Source organism: Cyanidioschyzon merolae, chromosome 17 (assembly GCF_000091205.1).
Source record: "Cyanidioschyzon merolae strain 10D DNA, chromosome 17, complete genome".
NCBI classification, from domain to species: Eukaryota; Rhodophyta; class Bangiophyceae; order Cyanidiales; family Cyanidiaceae; genus Cyanidioschyzon; species Cyanidioschyzon merolae.
In genome coordinates, this window is record NC_010143.1 from 506,497 (window position 1) to 520,686 (window position 14,190).

Sequence of the window (14,190 nt, forward strand, 5' to 3'; positions counted from 1 at the left end):
CGCCGCTTTGACCTGCGCAAGTTGTACCGTATTCGCAAATAGCGCTCAAAACTGATGCTTTGTGCTCCACATCGCCGCTTTGACCTGCGCAAGTTCTAGCGTATTCGTGACATTTGTCAACACCATTGCCGCAGCCGCCTTCTCAAGGAGCGTATCCGGCATGCAACATGGACCTGTTCGAATGAGCAAGCGATACCCGCGTTTCACGACGTAAGCCGTCGCCTAGAGCACGTTTACCTAAACCATATAGTGTTGCTGATGCACGTGTCGTGCACGAGGCGCGCTGACACCGATCCCATGTACCTGGAGGATATATGGTTGCCCGAGTGCTTTCACAGGAAGCACAGGGCCCGCCAGCATATGTACACGCGGGAGCCTGCCAATGCCAAGCTCATCATCGGTGCTCATTTCGCTGCTGAACGCACCGTCACTGGCACCCTCCGTTGACTTGACAGCTCTGCGCGTTTCTCGACGAAAGCTATCGAGCGTGCATCTGAAGTAAGACTCTGAGAAGGGCGTTTCTCTGCCTCCCATTATACACCTATGCCCGCGTATATGGCTCGGTTACGACACGTACAAACGCCGATACGCTGCGACTCGACTGCAAGAAGCAGCGCAACAGTGCCTGGAAGAGGTAACCCGCCACAAGTCGCCCGTTCATAGCGCAGCCAATGCGCGATACGGGTAAACGCGCATGCTCAAAACGACAGCTTCTCTTTGTAGATACCAGCGATACGCGTATTGCTTAGTTGGCATGCACCGGACTCAGTTTAGAGCGCGCTCGTGAGCTTGCCACTCGGTCGACGAGCACACGGTTGCAGTAGTTCGGCAGCTGCAAGCGTACGCGCACGTGCGCTACTAGAGCTGGAGCCCGACGCACACGCTGGAAACGCTTCGTCGTCGTCGTCGTCGTCGTCGTCGTTTCGCCAGCTTCCATGCAACTCCGCGAGGTCGCGGCAAGCGATCAAGTCGCAAGGTGTGATCACGCGAAACTCGCCGAAGAAGGATATCCCTGACTAGCTAGCTAGCTAGCTGGCTGGGCGTTTACGCTCCAGGTGGATCCCCGATATGATGTGAGCGTTGTGGCGCCTCTGATGCAACGGACATGCCGATCCCTGCTTTCGGGTTCGTTGTCGCTGCCGTTGAGTTCGTTGGGTAAGCACGGTCTCCGCTATCGCCAAATACGTCCGTGGGTTGCTGTGACCCCGAACCCGAGACAAGCGGCACTCGTTCTGCGCGCGTCGTTGCAGGCATTGCCAGAACAGTGAGATGCTGGAGCTGTTGGCGCACCAGGGCCATTTCCTGCCGCAGTGCTTCAATATCGCGACGCAAAGTCCCTTGTTCCTGGCGGAGGGATGAGAGCTCTCCTCGCAAATGTTCCACAGGTTCATTGCCTGGCTTGATCGGTCCATTGCCGGATGGTACTGCACCCATGGCTGGATGCGGCAACAAAGCGGGGCTATAACCAGAGGTACCTGCAGGCGGTCCGACACTGATGCCGCTGGCTGCCGCAGCGCCGCTTTCCATGCCGCTCGCTTGACTGTGCTCAACACGTGGTGAAACGTAGGAATGGAGCGGTCCGGTTCCGGAGCCACTATCATGTATACTGGAAACACCGTGCGGAATACCAGGGTACAGAGCGGCACTGGATGCCGGCCCTGCTCCTATGGAGATATCCGCGGCTGAGGCAGCGAACTGCAGGTTTCCGGCCAGCAGGGCCGAAAGTGTGCGTTGCAGGCCTCGTGCGTGGTGCAGCAATGCCAGCAGGTCCTCCTCGGAGACATTCGCTAGTGGCAGATTTGTGGTGGCGCGTTGCGCTCGACCTGGAACAGTACCTGCTGCGGAGGCATCTGTGGATGGATCCTTCGGAGACGTCGACGACGATGCAGTGATGCGAGTATGCGGCTGCCAAGCGTTACAAGTGGCAGTACCCGGAACGCTGCCATATCCCCGTTGATTTGGATGATTGTTGTTCATCGACGGTTGCGTCGCCCAGCGCGACGGCGGCGGTGGCGGTGACTTGGGTTTCGGTGCACGCGGAGGAGAACGCGTCGCACTCTGTGGCTGCTGGAATACACCGTCCAAAGCAGCTAGCGAAACGTACAGAGGATTATGCGGAGAAACATCCCCAGTCGACGCGCTAGATCCTGGTGGTTGCGCTGTCGTTGCGGCTGCTCCACTGGAAAGAGCGGCTCTGGCAGAAGCAGAAGTTGGCATCGCCTGATGCAGTGGAATATCGATAACCTCAAAACGCCCGTGACTCGAGCGTCGAGACGCCTCGCCCAGTGCAGAGCCACCAGATGGTACATGTGGGGTCGAGCTTCGGTTCGGATGCGACGTGCTGGCTTCATGGACTGCTGCAGATGATGATGCCGCAGCTGCAGCCGCAGTTACTGCCGCCTCAGAAGGTCGTGCATTCCCTGACTCAACGGAATGCAACAGTCGCCTCGTTGATTGCCCCTGAGCGTTCCCCGGGTATATGCCATCCCCCAGAGAAGTGATCGTGGTGGATCCTTCATCGGTCGTCATCGATGTGCCAGTTCGCATGCCCAGTTCAGGTGGCGCGGTATTCCGACTCCCAACAGATTGGTTATAGAACCGGGGACGTACGCTGCTGGTGCTGCTGCTATCACTAGCACATGGGTCTGCGGAGACCGCTCCCGGCCTTGGACTCGCGCGTGCTCGCACGTCCTCCGTGAGCATCTCACGCGTGATAATGTCTTCATGGACAAGGCACGCTGTACTAGGCGAGGTGTGTGGGCGGGACGGCTCCGTATCCACCAGGAGGAAACGCCCAGCTCGTCGAGACGACCCTGTCTCCACTTTGACAAGATTTTCTGCTGCAGGAGCGGTTTCCTGAGAAAGCGCTGACTCCGTCTCTGCTGATGCGCGCGACGTACGCACCGGCGCCGGTTCCACGACCGAGGATCCTAGTGACTGTATATGTTCGTTTTCTGAAACAACAGCGGCAAGATCCGTTACAGGCTGCAGCCTATCTGGGGCTGGTACTGCGATGCTTTCCGGAATCCGCTGCAGATCACGTTCACGTTTTGCCTCAATTAACTCAGGGCTGTCTGCAAAGTTCCAACCACTGATACCCATCACATTTCGGGGATGCTCCGGCGAGCGTCGTCCAGTCTGCGATGCCTGCGATTCCATCGTGCTCGATGAGGCGCTGCTGGCAGGCTGTTGCGACCAGGGCTCCTGCCCGGGATGCTTCGCCCCAGCGCCCGCTGACGCCACGTGACCCCGTTGCAGGGAGATACGCTCCTTCTCGGAGAGTGGATTCAACTCCAGCGGCGGCATTCGGGAGAGCATGTTGGCAGCCCAGCCATTTTCCAATGGAAGCTCCGTCTGCATAAATGGATGTTTCAAGAGCTCACTCGCAGAAGGCCTCTTGTGTGGATCCTTGTGCAGGCAGAGTTCGACGAAAGCCCGAAACTCGCTGCTAAACCGCTCCGGATGCTCCAGTGTCGGTGGCGGACCCTGTAAGGTTAACTGAAGCACTTTCATCGGTGCGAAGCGCTCATAGGGCGCACATCCCTGGGCTAATTCGATAGCTGTGATGCCGAACGACCAAATATCTGCCTTGTAGTCGTAACCAGAGACCTGCTCCATTACTTCCGGCGCCATCCAGCACGGCGTTCCGACAAAAGTCTGCCGCAAGCGACGCGAGATGCCGCTCTCCAGCATGAGCCCCAGATACGTATAGTCTGTGAGCAGGATTCGGGCATCTGGTGTCAGTAAAATGTTATCTGCTTTGATATTGCGGTGGATCTGACGATTCCGGTGAAAGTATTCGAGGCCCCGCAGCGTACCGTGCAGTATGTACCGAATCACGGCCTCGTCAGGGAAGCCTTCGGGATACAAGTGGCGCAAAATCCGCCCGACAGGAGTCCCTGCGACAAAAGGCATCACAATCCAGAGGTTATGCCCCACGGAAAAGGATGTTCGATAGGGCACAACGTTTTCGTGGGAGCTTAAAGACATGACGCGAATCTCCTTGATTAGATCATCGAGGGAGAGCGGCAAGCCTTCCAAGTTGATTACTTTGATCGCTACAGCTTCATTGCCGGCCGCAGGACAGATCGCCCGGTACACTGCTGAGTTTTCCCCGTGACCCAGCTCTTCGAGGAACTCGTACCCGTCAGGCGTCACCGGGTAGCGGCGCGGCGAAGCGGCAGTCACCACATCAACTCCTTTATCCGCCATGGTTGCACCTCTGAATCTCAACGATACAAACGAAGGGCGTACAAGAACAGGTGTCAGCGCAGCGGTTTGCTCTAGCGCCTCCAAGCAGCAGCAGCACGTATGCGGTAACCGCTTCAACCAGCCAGCCAGCAACAAACAAACAAACACTCACGTGCGTTTACCGAAAAACGGTTTGGAGAATGGACGCATACGGTGCGCGCCGAGCGCTCTCTGTGTCAACAGCGGCAGTATACAGAAACACAGGAGAGCGTCAACCGGCGTTCAGCTTCAATGAACGATATCGCAGTACAGTGCCAGTGATGTGTCCGATAACATGGTGCTGGCTTGTGCATAGGGTCTCCACTTGACGTCTCCGCTCCTAAGCAGGTCTCGCGCAAAACGCACCGCCTAACGTCGTCGAATGCTCTACATGGAGCGTCTGTGGAACAGCGATTCGTGGTGAGCGAAGAAGTGTCCATAGAAATCTGCATTTTGTCTGATAACGGTGCATGCAGTCTGGTCGTATGTGTGTTGATATAGGCTCCAATGCGTGCCTGAGGTCGTACGGGTAAATACGCGCTGGAAGCTGCGGACGGAATCCAGGTAGCGCTATGACAATCGAAGGATCCGCTAGCGAGTGGTCGACGCTGACGGCTCGACGTAGTCGAATCACTGTGCAAGGGCACGGGGCGAGCCCAGGTCGAACTCGCTGAGACCCAACCAGCTGCGGATGAAAGAGGTGCTCCAAGGAACGCAGCATCAAGGTCAGCGATATGGCAGAAGCGGGAACGCACGCACACACAGTGTGGAACGAGTGCAGTGCACGATGGATCTGGTATTGCTGTCATCGCTTTTGGTACATGAGTATCACCTGTCGACCGAATGAAGTCCGTAGCGACAGCAAGTGGCGCCTGGGCGCGGGGAAGGTTGGGCGTTTTCCCGGAAGCGTCGCGAGTCCGCACGAAAGACCCGCTGGTCGACAGTGCACCGACGATAACTGCGTCGACTCGTCATGCATGACATGAAGAGAACGACAGCCTCGGTGGTGTCCGTACAACTAGACTACTGCAGAGCGGTGATTTTTGCGGCACGCTAGTCGTACTCGTACGAGAATAAAATGGTATGGGCCCAAGCCGAGCGTACACGTTCAAGTATCGGTCTCTTCCGAAGGTCATCAGCAGAAGCCGTTGCGAGCTTTTTCCTGTGACCGCTTCCTTGCGCTCTGTTCAAATCGCCGGCTATCAATAGGTCTGGAGCTCCAGTCCCTCTGGATCCCTTACCAGCTGTCGAAGCATGTTGATGGAAGCGTTCAAGTCCCGATTTCGCTACTTCCGGCTGCTGTCAGAGCATGTCATGCATCGGCAAACGCTGCGACCTATGCTTCGCTTGCCATTTCCATGTTGTTTCTGTTCGACTTCGATGTACGCGTCAAAGCGGTGACATCTGGTTATCTTGCGGTGTTCTCCTGTGTCCGCAACGCCGGCTTCACGGGGCTACTTCCTTGTGGTGCCTGAACGCTTACCTCATTGCCCGCTAGATGCGCTTGACGGATGCAGAGACGCTCGTCCATATCCGAATCCGTTTCTGCGCCCGGGGATGCAGCGCCCGATCAGACGTGCTTTTCCAGGTTATCCACTTGGTGCGTAGTTGGTCCCCTGTATGCGTATGCGAACGTTGCGTCATCCGACAGAGGATTTGCGGATCGCGATATTGTCCATGATGAAACCAGTACCGCGTCCGAAATCGGAGCCCGACGATCAGCTCGTCACATTCCCATCGGTATACGCCCCGTCGTGCACAGCAGTGATGCTCTCGCTATCGCAAGCAGTCGCTGCGATGACTAGATTCCGAGTGAAAGATGCTATTCCAAGTCAACAGAAGAGAACAGAGACGATCGTGCATATCCCGTGAGAGGTATTGTGCTGGTGTCGGATGCCGTTTCGTCTAAGGTCACATGGAGAGGAGGATTTGTATTCCGCAGTTGTCGATTGCTTGACGTGACACGTTCATTGAACTTTAAACAAGAACTTGTGAACAAGTGCTCTAGCGACGACATTGAGCTGTTTTCTTCATCGATCCAGTGGCACGAATAGCGGCGCCTGCGACTTGCCTTGGTTGATCAAAAACGTGCAGCATGCGCAAACCATACATGCAGCACGTAAGGAATTCAGAAGATCAAAGGCTTCTATCTATGAATTTGTTGATGATATCGATTATTTTACGAAGCCTTTTTCGAAGGTGTCTCGATTCGCCCTGATGTTGAGTACGTAACGAGTCCATGCGGCAACGAGTCGACGCAGTCACTCCACAGAAACAGCCGAGAATCTTAAAAGGACCTTTGAATCCGTTGTCTCTCTCTTTGCTACAGTTCGATTCTTAAACCTGAAAATCTACAATCATTTTGGAAAGAATCGCCAGGCTAAAGCAGCACGAGCAGATACGCATCCACCCGACGCCTTTGGTACTTGGGCGTTTGGACGCGCGTGCGCTGCGCTTCAGCAGGCGAGGGACCAGATCCGAGAGCACCAAGAGCGTTACGGTGCTAGGTGGCCCTGGCTGGTGCTCTTTAAAGTGACGCAGGTGTTCAGGGGGTTCATAGGCTCGTGCGAAACACTCGAGTCCATAGGCGCGAGCAGCCGTGCTCCACTTGGTTGTGGACGACTGGTTGAACTTGGGCACCTGTGCCTTGGCTTTGCGCGGCAGAGAGGCTCGATCTTTACGTCGACCCTGCACACGGAACCTCACATCGCTTGGAGCTGGGAGAGGCACGCGAAATCCTGTTTCGTGTAGCTGAGCGACTTTTTCGTCTTCTTAAGCGGTGTATGAACTTTTGGAAAACCTCGGCACCGGCGTAGGGGTACGACCTGGAAAGCGCGGCGTTATTTTGGAGGTGGAGGCGAAGGGCATCGAGCGGAGACGGCCCCGACTGAGGAGGCAACCGTGCACGCCCGGGCTTCTGTGTATCGGTGCAGCTGCTGCTTAGACGCCTTCTTGCTGACGGCTGATCTGCCTGTGGCACGGAGCTCGAGCTTCAGTGCGTAACACAGGCAGCGTCGGGTGCTCTCGTTGGCACGACTTGTCTGCGGACGCACGTAGTGCGTATTTTCTTGCATCTCTCGGGACGAACCCGTATCTGTATTGCAGAACTGCAAAAGCTTGCTCCTGGAAACAGCGCTGTCTGTACTGCAGCAACAGATCACTCGGGTGGAGGCGTCTTTAGGTAGAGATCCAGCACTACTAGTGCGCACGCTGGGTGCACCGGAACCTTCTGCATCCTTCGAGCTGCACTCCATGCCGCTGGCGACCCATTCAGTTCACTTTCTCCGTACAACAACACCAACTGCGATGTTGCAAGACAAAGCGTGCCCAGGATGGACCATTCATATGCAGACGAATGCCCGAATACTCTTGCGTCACGACTGGCTCCGTGAGGATAGAACGCTGCAGGCTGCCTGGTACAGCGTGCTGGACCCTACAAAACTGAGCAAGCCGGGAGCATCTCTCGCTGGTTGTGCAAATGGTTTTAGAGCTCCTATCTCGCCCCGCTGGTCATTCGGAACTGGCAGTCAAAAGGAGTCGAGCGATCAGGAGAAGCTGCAGCCGCGAGACTCAGATCCACTGGCACGCCTGCAAACGCCTCAGATGAGCGATGGCGTTGAGGCTGCAGCGCCAGGTGATTCTCCCGAGGAATCGAACAATACCGAATACACGCCGACACTGGCGCGCAAAGGAGCGAGCGTTGCCTCACTTACTCGCCGAAGAAGACATTCGGAGCTAGAGAAGGCGTCTACCAGGTGCACATCGCCCGAACGTTCGGTGTCGAAGCATCAGCTTTCCTGTGCTGCTTCGCCAGAGCGAGAGCATCCTAGCTGCCAGGACGCAATCCGAACTCGAAACGCTTCCGGAGACGAACCGTCTGCACCAGCACGTGATTTAGGTTGCCTGTCGCTGCTCGTTGTAGGTTGCAAATCGCCGTCAAATATGAGTCGGCAGGAGAAACAAGCGCTTTCTGAAGCGCGAACGCTCTGGGAGATGCACGGCGGTCGTTGGCTGGACCCGTGCGACCTCTCGCAAGTCTTCCAACTGCTGGAGACGTTTATCGAGACCACAGGTACCGCAAGTGCCGCCACGGATGATGAGACTTCAAACGCTTGCCCGAGTGCCGGCGAGGAGTCATCACCGATTTCGAAGCGCAGACGCTACGAACCGAAGCCCGGCGTTCGCGAACCTGCCGCAGGAAAAGCGTCACCGGAGCCAGCGCTGCTGATTGCAGCCCTGCATCATAGCGTTGCTGCATGTTTGCAATCAAAGCAGTGCTGTCCAGTAGACGGCCTGGCTGCACAACAGTTATACGCTATTGCGTCAATCGCGTGGCAACGCGGCTGGGCCCTCCTGATCGATCTGCAAAACACGAAGGACGACAAGGATATCCGTAACGCCGGAGCTGCCGCGTTGAGGGTGTGGATTCGTTCTGTTTTGAGCGAATCTGCATCTAGAATGGAACAATCCAAATCAGAGGCTTCCCTTCAGGACGGCAACGAAAGCCTTTGGGAGCGAATTCGTAATCACGCGTTGGAGAATACAACCCCGAGCAAACTCGGTGTTTTTTCCAATTTTGCTTTTTCGTTCATAAGCGAGAAGGATCATGTCGGTGTATCTGCTCCAGCTGCGAAACGGAGGAAACACGTCCGCCAGCACAGCTCAGAGACAACGGAACGTTGGTCAGCGGGAATGCAGCCCGGCGATGAGCATTGGCATCATGACGTGCAGCTGCTGATCCGTCTCGCGGGAGGCATCTGCGTCCCCGAGCAGAGCGACGCGGCTTGTATCCGAGAGCGCGCTTCCATTTCAGTAACAAGGCAGAAACGAACAAGGACACAGAACCCGGCGTCGACCGAGTCGCCTATGCATGCTTTCAAAGTATGCCGAGCGCTTGACCTCGCGAGAATGGAGGAGAACGCAAACTTCCCGGACTCTTCGCTGCCGCTGATTGACTGGGACCGGCTGCTGTCGGCAGTTTGTACTGGGACAGGGCACGCTCTGACGTCGTCGACAACCGCCTCGTGCCATGTGGAGGCGCCGAAATCCCCCGAACGGCAAGCATCAGCGACTCCAAAACGAGAGCAGAGCAAGCGGCGTGGAACCCGTTCGCCATCAAGACAATCCCAGAGATCAAAACGGCGATCCTGATGCCCTGGCCTGTACTAAGATGCCGGATCCGCACCCAGACTGGTCAAGTACAACAGCATCAACGACCTAGTGATGACGCGAAGAGATGTCCGACGATAGAGCTGGCTGTGCCTGCTGCCTGGACCCGCCAACATGAGGCAATACGCAGTCATCTCGAACAATGAAATACCATCGTGATTCACCAATTGCTCACAAAATGCATTCCCGATGTATCTATACAGCGCTTTCTTCTTACTGGACTGCTGAACCGTACGAGAGCAGTGCCTTGGTGCAGACGGAGATCCAATGACCACTCTCGTGGCCATTGATTTTTTTCATCGGAATTTGTCAGCATGTGAGTACAGTGCCTCGACTGCGTTCTCAGCGATTCCCACGAACATTCGCGTAAAACGAAGCTGCTGGAGGCCCCGGAGAGCATGAATCATTTCCGGATATTGATCGAGGCGCTCAAGTATCGGTGCAGAAGGTGCTTCGGCGCATTGTTGATAGCAAAGTCACACCATAGCGAGCCTCGCTTCCTCCATTGCCTCTCCGTTTGGCGCTTGATTCGCTCTGCCCGACGCCATCTCGAGCATTCGTCTCTGTTTCACGCCTTGCTTATGCATCTGTTGGATATGCGATCCGTAAAACAGAAAATGCGCCACGACCATGGCGGGTACGTTTCCATATACCCACGCGCAGACGCGTCCCAGCATTTTTGACTGGCTGCCTGCTATCGGTATCGGATTATCCAGGTAAACGTGGTGCTTGAGACGCTGCCCCACAAAGTTAGCTCGCGTTAGCTCCTTGGGTATCTCGTCAGTTGCACCGGAAATCGTCTGATACTGATATCGACGTTGAACTCTCGATTCACGAACTCCTTGCGTCCGTTGTCGCTGGTGGAACGCACCAGTGCAACGATCCCCGGAACGCGAGCCCTCTGGGTCACAACAGTCTCGTCGTCATCCCGTCGCGGAAACCCCGCGTCTCGTCTATCTTTCCTCTTTCTTTTGTCGTATGTTCTTCTGTGCTCGATGATTGACAAACAGCGGATTTTTCCGGTTTTCCGGCATCTGGCGATCACGGGCATCTAGGATCCCCGACTTTTACGTCCATACCGTCCGCTTGGATTGTTTATTTCTTCAAAATGAACGCACTTTGAACGCGTCTGCTATAAACCACGAGAAAGCATTTGATTACAGGAACCCAGGAATAAAACACATTTGAGGCGAAAGACGACTAGGTGCACCGGTGCTTGTGATGCGTGTATGTTGTCCTTGACGTATGAAAGCGAATCATAGCACATCGTCTCCTGCACTCGTTGTGCGCTATCTTGGGCACAGCAGGAGTGCATTCTCGTGCGCGACAGCTCGTCCAGCGCCATCGTCAAGCACCAAATGATGCAGGTTATCAGTCAACAACGCTTCTGACTCATTGCACAAGTCGGTGAATGCACATTTCTTGCCTCCGTCCAATCGAGACGGGTCGGCAACCCCAGCGCGGTTACAGGCGTCTTTGACAAAAATCGTTCCCGTGATCCACTTGAACAGTCACGTTTTATCTAAATGAAGCGTACAGAGTCTCGCTGGCGGCTCGATACGGTTCTCAGAGTGTCGAGACTCGGCTGCTCACGCCGTGATTCCTCTTCCTGGCATGTCGCCTAGCATTCAGGATTCCCGACTGCAGATGATGTCGAGCCCCGGAGACGATGAGCAGCAGCATCTGCTTTTCGTTTTTGGCATCGGGTCCGTCCGTCCTTTAAATTTAGCAGTACGGAGACGCCCTTGGAGGTCTTCAATCCAGGATCCAAGTCCGTTGCCAAGTCTTTCTCTTCATCTACGTCGAGCGGATGAACATAAGAATCGTTGCCCGAATGGGACCTCGGTTTTCACCAAATGCATGCAGAGCGATGTGTGGTCGACCTCCATTGCCCCAGTACACTCGTTTTCATTTCCTCCCTGTGAACGTGAAACCTTGAACGAACTCCGTCACAATGTTCCTCATGAAGTTCTTCGAATGCTGCATGCCTGCTCGCGGAGACCAGACGTAACGGACTGAGGTCGGCATGCAACGCAGTCCAGTCCAGAAGTATCTACGGGCACATGTACAGGAACACGGAGTTGGATACGGTTCCCCGATCGAACGGAAACCTTGAGGAGGATTGAGTGCTCGGATCCGGGATGGCAGTCTGGTTTGCTGTCGAGGGCTCTGTTCAGGAAAATCCAGAAGCGAAAGATGCAACGAAGGTAGCGATGACGTACCCAGCGCCTTCTGGATACGACATCCCGCCGTCCGCAACCGTGTGCAGCACGACCAGCGTGAACGATCTGAAGCGAACCTCGTTCTCGTAGCGACACCTCTCCTGAACTCGCTACCACCCTTAGCGCTTCCGTCACCAGTTCGTCATTTGCATATAGCGAAAGACCAAGAATCCCTTACATCAGTCCCTGCTCCTCTGGGTCAGCTAGGTGATGGTATCAAGCCCATAGGTTGCATTTCACGAAGCGCTCGAGATGGACCCGTTGATGGATTTTCAGGTTCGTTAGATGCACTTTGTCACCTGTCCTCTGGACGTTCCGCTAGAAAACATGACAAGCCTGCGAGTCAACCTTTCATCCGAAACGCATTAGCAACTGTTTGATTCTGAGATCGAACCGTTTCGCATCTAATATCCTGGGGAATCGTTGTGTTGTTCCACGACAGCTAGATCAAACTTCCAAGCGAATGTGGTGAGCTTCCAGACCGGCTTCGCGACCTTGTACGAAGTTTGGCTTGACCAGGCGCGTCTAGACAAGGGAAGCAAGGCGGACCTTTCTCGAGTGAGAAGCTACTCGACCTCAAAAAGGGCTCTGCAATGCTCCATTCGAAAGATTCTCAACGCCGTATTGGTATGTTTGAATTTGGAGGCAATAAAATTGTTATCACAGTGAGCTTCTTGGTCCTATGGTTTTCCGGTCTTGTGCCTTTTCGCCCTCTCTTCGGAATAATCTTTCTCTTCTATGGCTGGTGATGTCTTCTCTGTCTCTATTACTTGGCGGGATTGTAAAGCCCCTATGCTCTACATCCGTTCTTTCCCTCGTGACTCACATATGCGCTGGGTCCACGATAGGACTGAGACTCGTCTTTTCTAATTCCATTTCCAAAAGTTCTCAAGTACCTCCTCATCACCTTCTCCGTCGCAAGCAAGCCCGCGGACTGAAGGGCACCGTCCCGCTCGCTCCTGTACACGAGCACAGAAGCAGCAGAGCAGCCAGGGCCGGTGAAGATGCTCGAGAACGCATTGTCGAAGTGAGGTGTCACGGATCCGAACAACTCGTCTAATGATCCATGAATTGAAACATAGCGCTCGAAAAAACATAAAAGACGCTTTCGAACGGGTTGAAGCGGGGAGGCTAGGCTGGCATGAAGCGTTGGTCAAAGCCAGTCTCCACCGGATGCTTCTTGACCGCTTTTGATTCATGGACATCGATGTTGTCTAACAGCAGCACCGAAGCATGCGGGATGGAGAATCCACAAAGCGTACGTCGACGAAGGATGCGGTTTCGAGCATTCCCTTCCGTTTGGCGATTCGTAGGTAACGAAACGATAGCATCGCAGCTATCGCTGGTGCTGTCGCCGTGCCCGGTTGTCGCTTCTTAACGAAAAGCGGATTACCCCGCTTTGTGAACCCATAAACAGGTCAGCAGCTTCCCGTGAATGAGTCTTGTTGAGTGAGACAAGCATACGTCCCTCCTGTACAACGCGGTCGTGTTTCAGTACGAAATCGATATGGTGTTGGTCAATGCGTAATGGTCTCCCAAAGGAGCGTGCTTTTTGCTTCGTCAATCTGTGTCATTTATCACTGTACGGATCAACGATTCGCAAACTCTACATCCTGTAGCTTATCAGATAGTAATTCTCAGAGTATGCATATGGTTTGGAATGCATGGACGAGGCGAAAATCGTGTGGATAGAGCTTGATAAGTGCTGCTTTGGGTCCACGACTTTCTACGAGAAGCGTGTTTCATCCATCCGTTGATCGTAGAATGGCTTTCTTGCACACCAAAGACCTCTTCTCGCTAGCTTTCATTGACAGCACGGTCTTTCCGCGTCCTCTCTCAAGCCTCAGGGATGCAATCCTTTTGTTAAATACCTACCAGAAAAACAAATTAAAACAGAAACGGCGTGCTGGTACGCATGTACCAGCATTCACTGCGCTCATTACATCACAGGTGGTAGCGCCGCCTCCCGGGCCTAGCACTCGGATATGCGACCTACTCTCGCTCGAGTTCGATAAACGGCCAAGAGTCGGCTCTGTGTCATGGTTTCGCAAAACCGAGCACTTGTTGGATGCAGGTCCCGAAGCGCGAGCACTTGCGCCTCCCGCACATATCTTCGAGAAAAGAGCGGTCCACTGCAAGTCCAGTGCCAGAGAAACCAGCGCATGTTTTCCTGATACAAACATTTCCTGGGGCGACTCGTTACCTAGATTCTAGTCATCTTTACGTGTGCCTCACTAGCGTCGGAGCAGAATCGATATGCCGAAAGTGCGCACGCTCTAGCAAAGCGTCAGCACAGCCGCCCCCTGCACGCAACGTGGACCCGAGTCACGAACACGGGTGCAGTGCCCTGTAGCAGCGAACTTTTTTGTTCCAGCCGTTGCCACAGCTTCCGTTCCTACTACCGTAACGATTCCCCGGACTCCCGCGAATCTAATTCTTCCATAAGAAACTACCAGCAAAACGAAGCAATCACCCGCCCAGTCATACGCAACGCTCGTTTGCGAACATACCCGGTGTTCCGCAGCGGAGTCCGAATGCCACCGCAGACGTCGCCGGTGCGGTAACGCAC

The 14,190-nt window shown here is 54.8% G+C and overlaps 2 protein-coding genes and 2 non-coding genes across 4 annotated transcripts; 2 read left to right on the top strand and 2 right to left on the bottom strand.

Annotated features, from left to right (window-relative positions):
- Window positions 1-1,044: 1,044 nt before the first annotated feature.
- Window positions 1,045-4,212, bottom strand: CYME_CMQ204C (Ste20/SPS1-like serine/threonine kinase; the record flags this gene model as incomplete). Its single annotated transcript, XM_005538080.1, has 1 exon — window positions 1,045-4,212. The coding sequence occupies one exon, from the start codon at window positions 4,210-4,212 to the stop codon at window positions 1,045-1,047; it is 3,168 nt and encodes a 1,055-aa protein (XP_005538137.1).
- A 217-nt stretch (window positions 4,213-4,429) lies between these two features.
- On the top strand, window positions 4,430-6,527 carry CYME_CMQ205T. The gene has a single exon (XR_002461558.1). It is a non-coding gene; the product is annotated as a hypothetical transcript (transcript).
- Window positions 6,528-7,482: 955 nt separating this feature from the next.
- Window positions 7,483-9,381, top strand: CYME_CMQ206C (hypothetical protein; the record flags this gene model as incomplete). Its single annotated transcript, XM_005538081.1, has 1 exon — window positions 7,483-9,381. The coding sequence occupies one exon, from the start codon at window positions 7,483-7,485 to the stop codon at window positions 9,379-9,381; it is 1,899 nt and encodes a 632-aa protein (XP_005538138.1).
- Window positions 9,382-10,913: 1,532 nt separating this feature from the next.
- On the bottom strand, window positions 10,914-14,129 carry CYME_CMQ207T. The gene has a single exon (XR_002461559.1). It is a non-coding gene; the product is annotated as a hypothetical transcript (transcript).
- Between the last annotated feature and the right edge of the window lie 61 nt (window positions 14,130-14,190).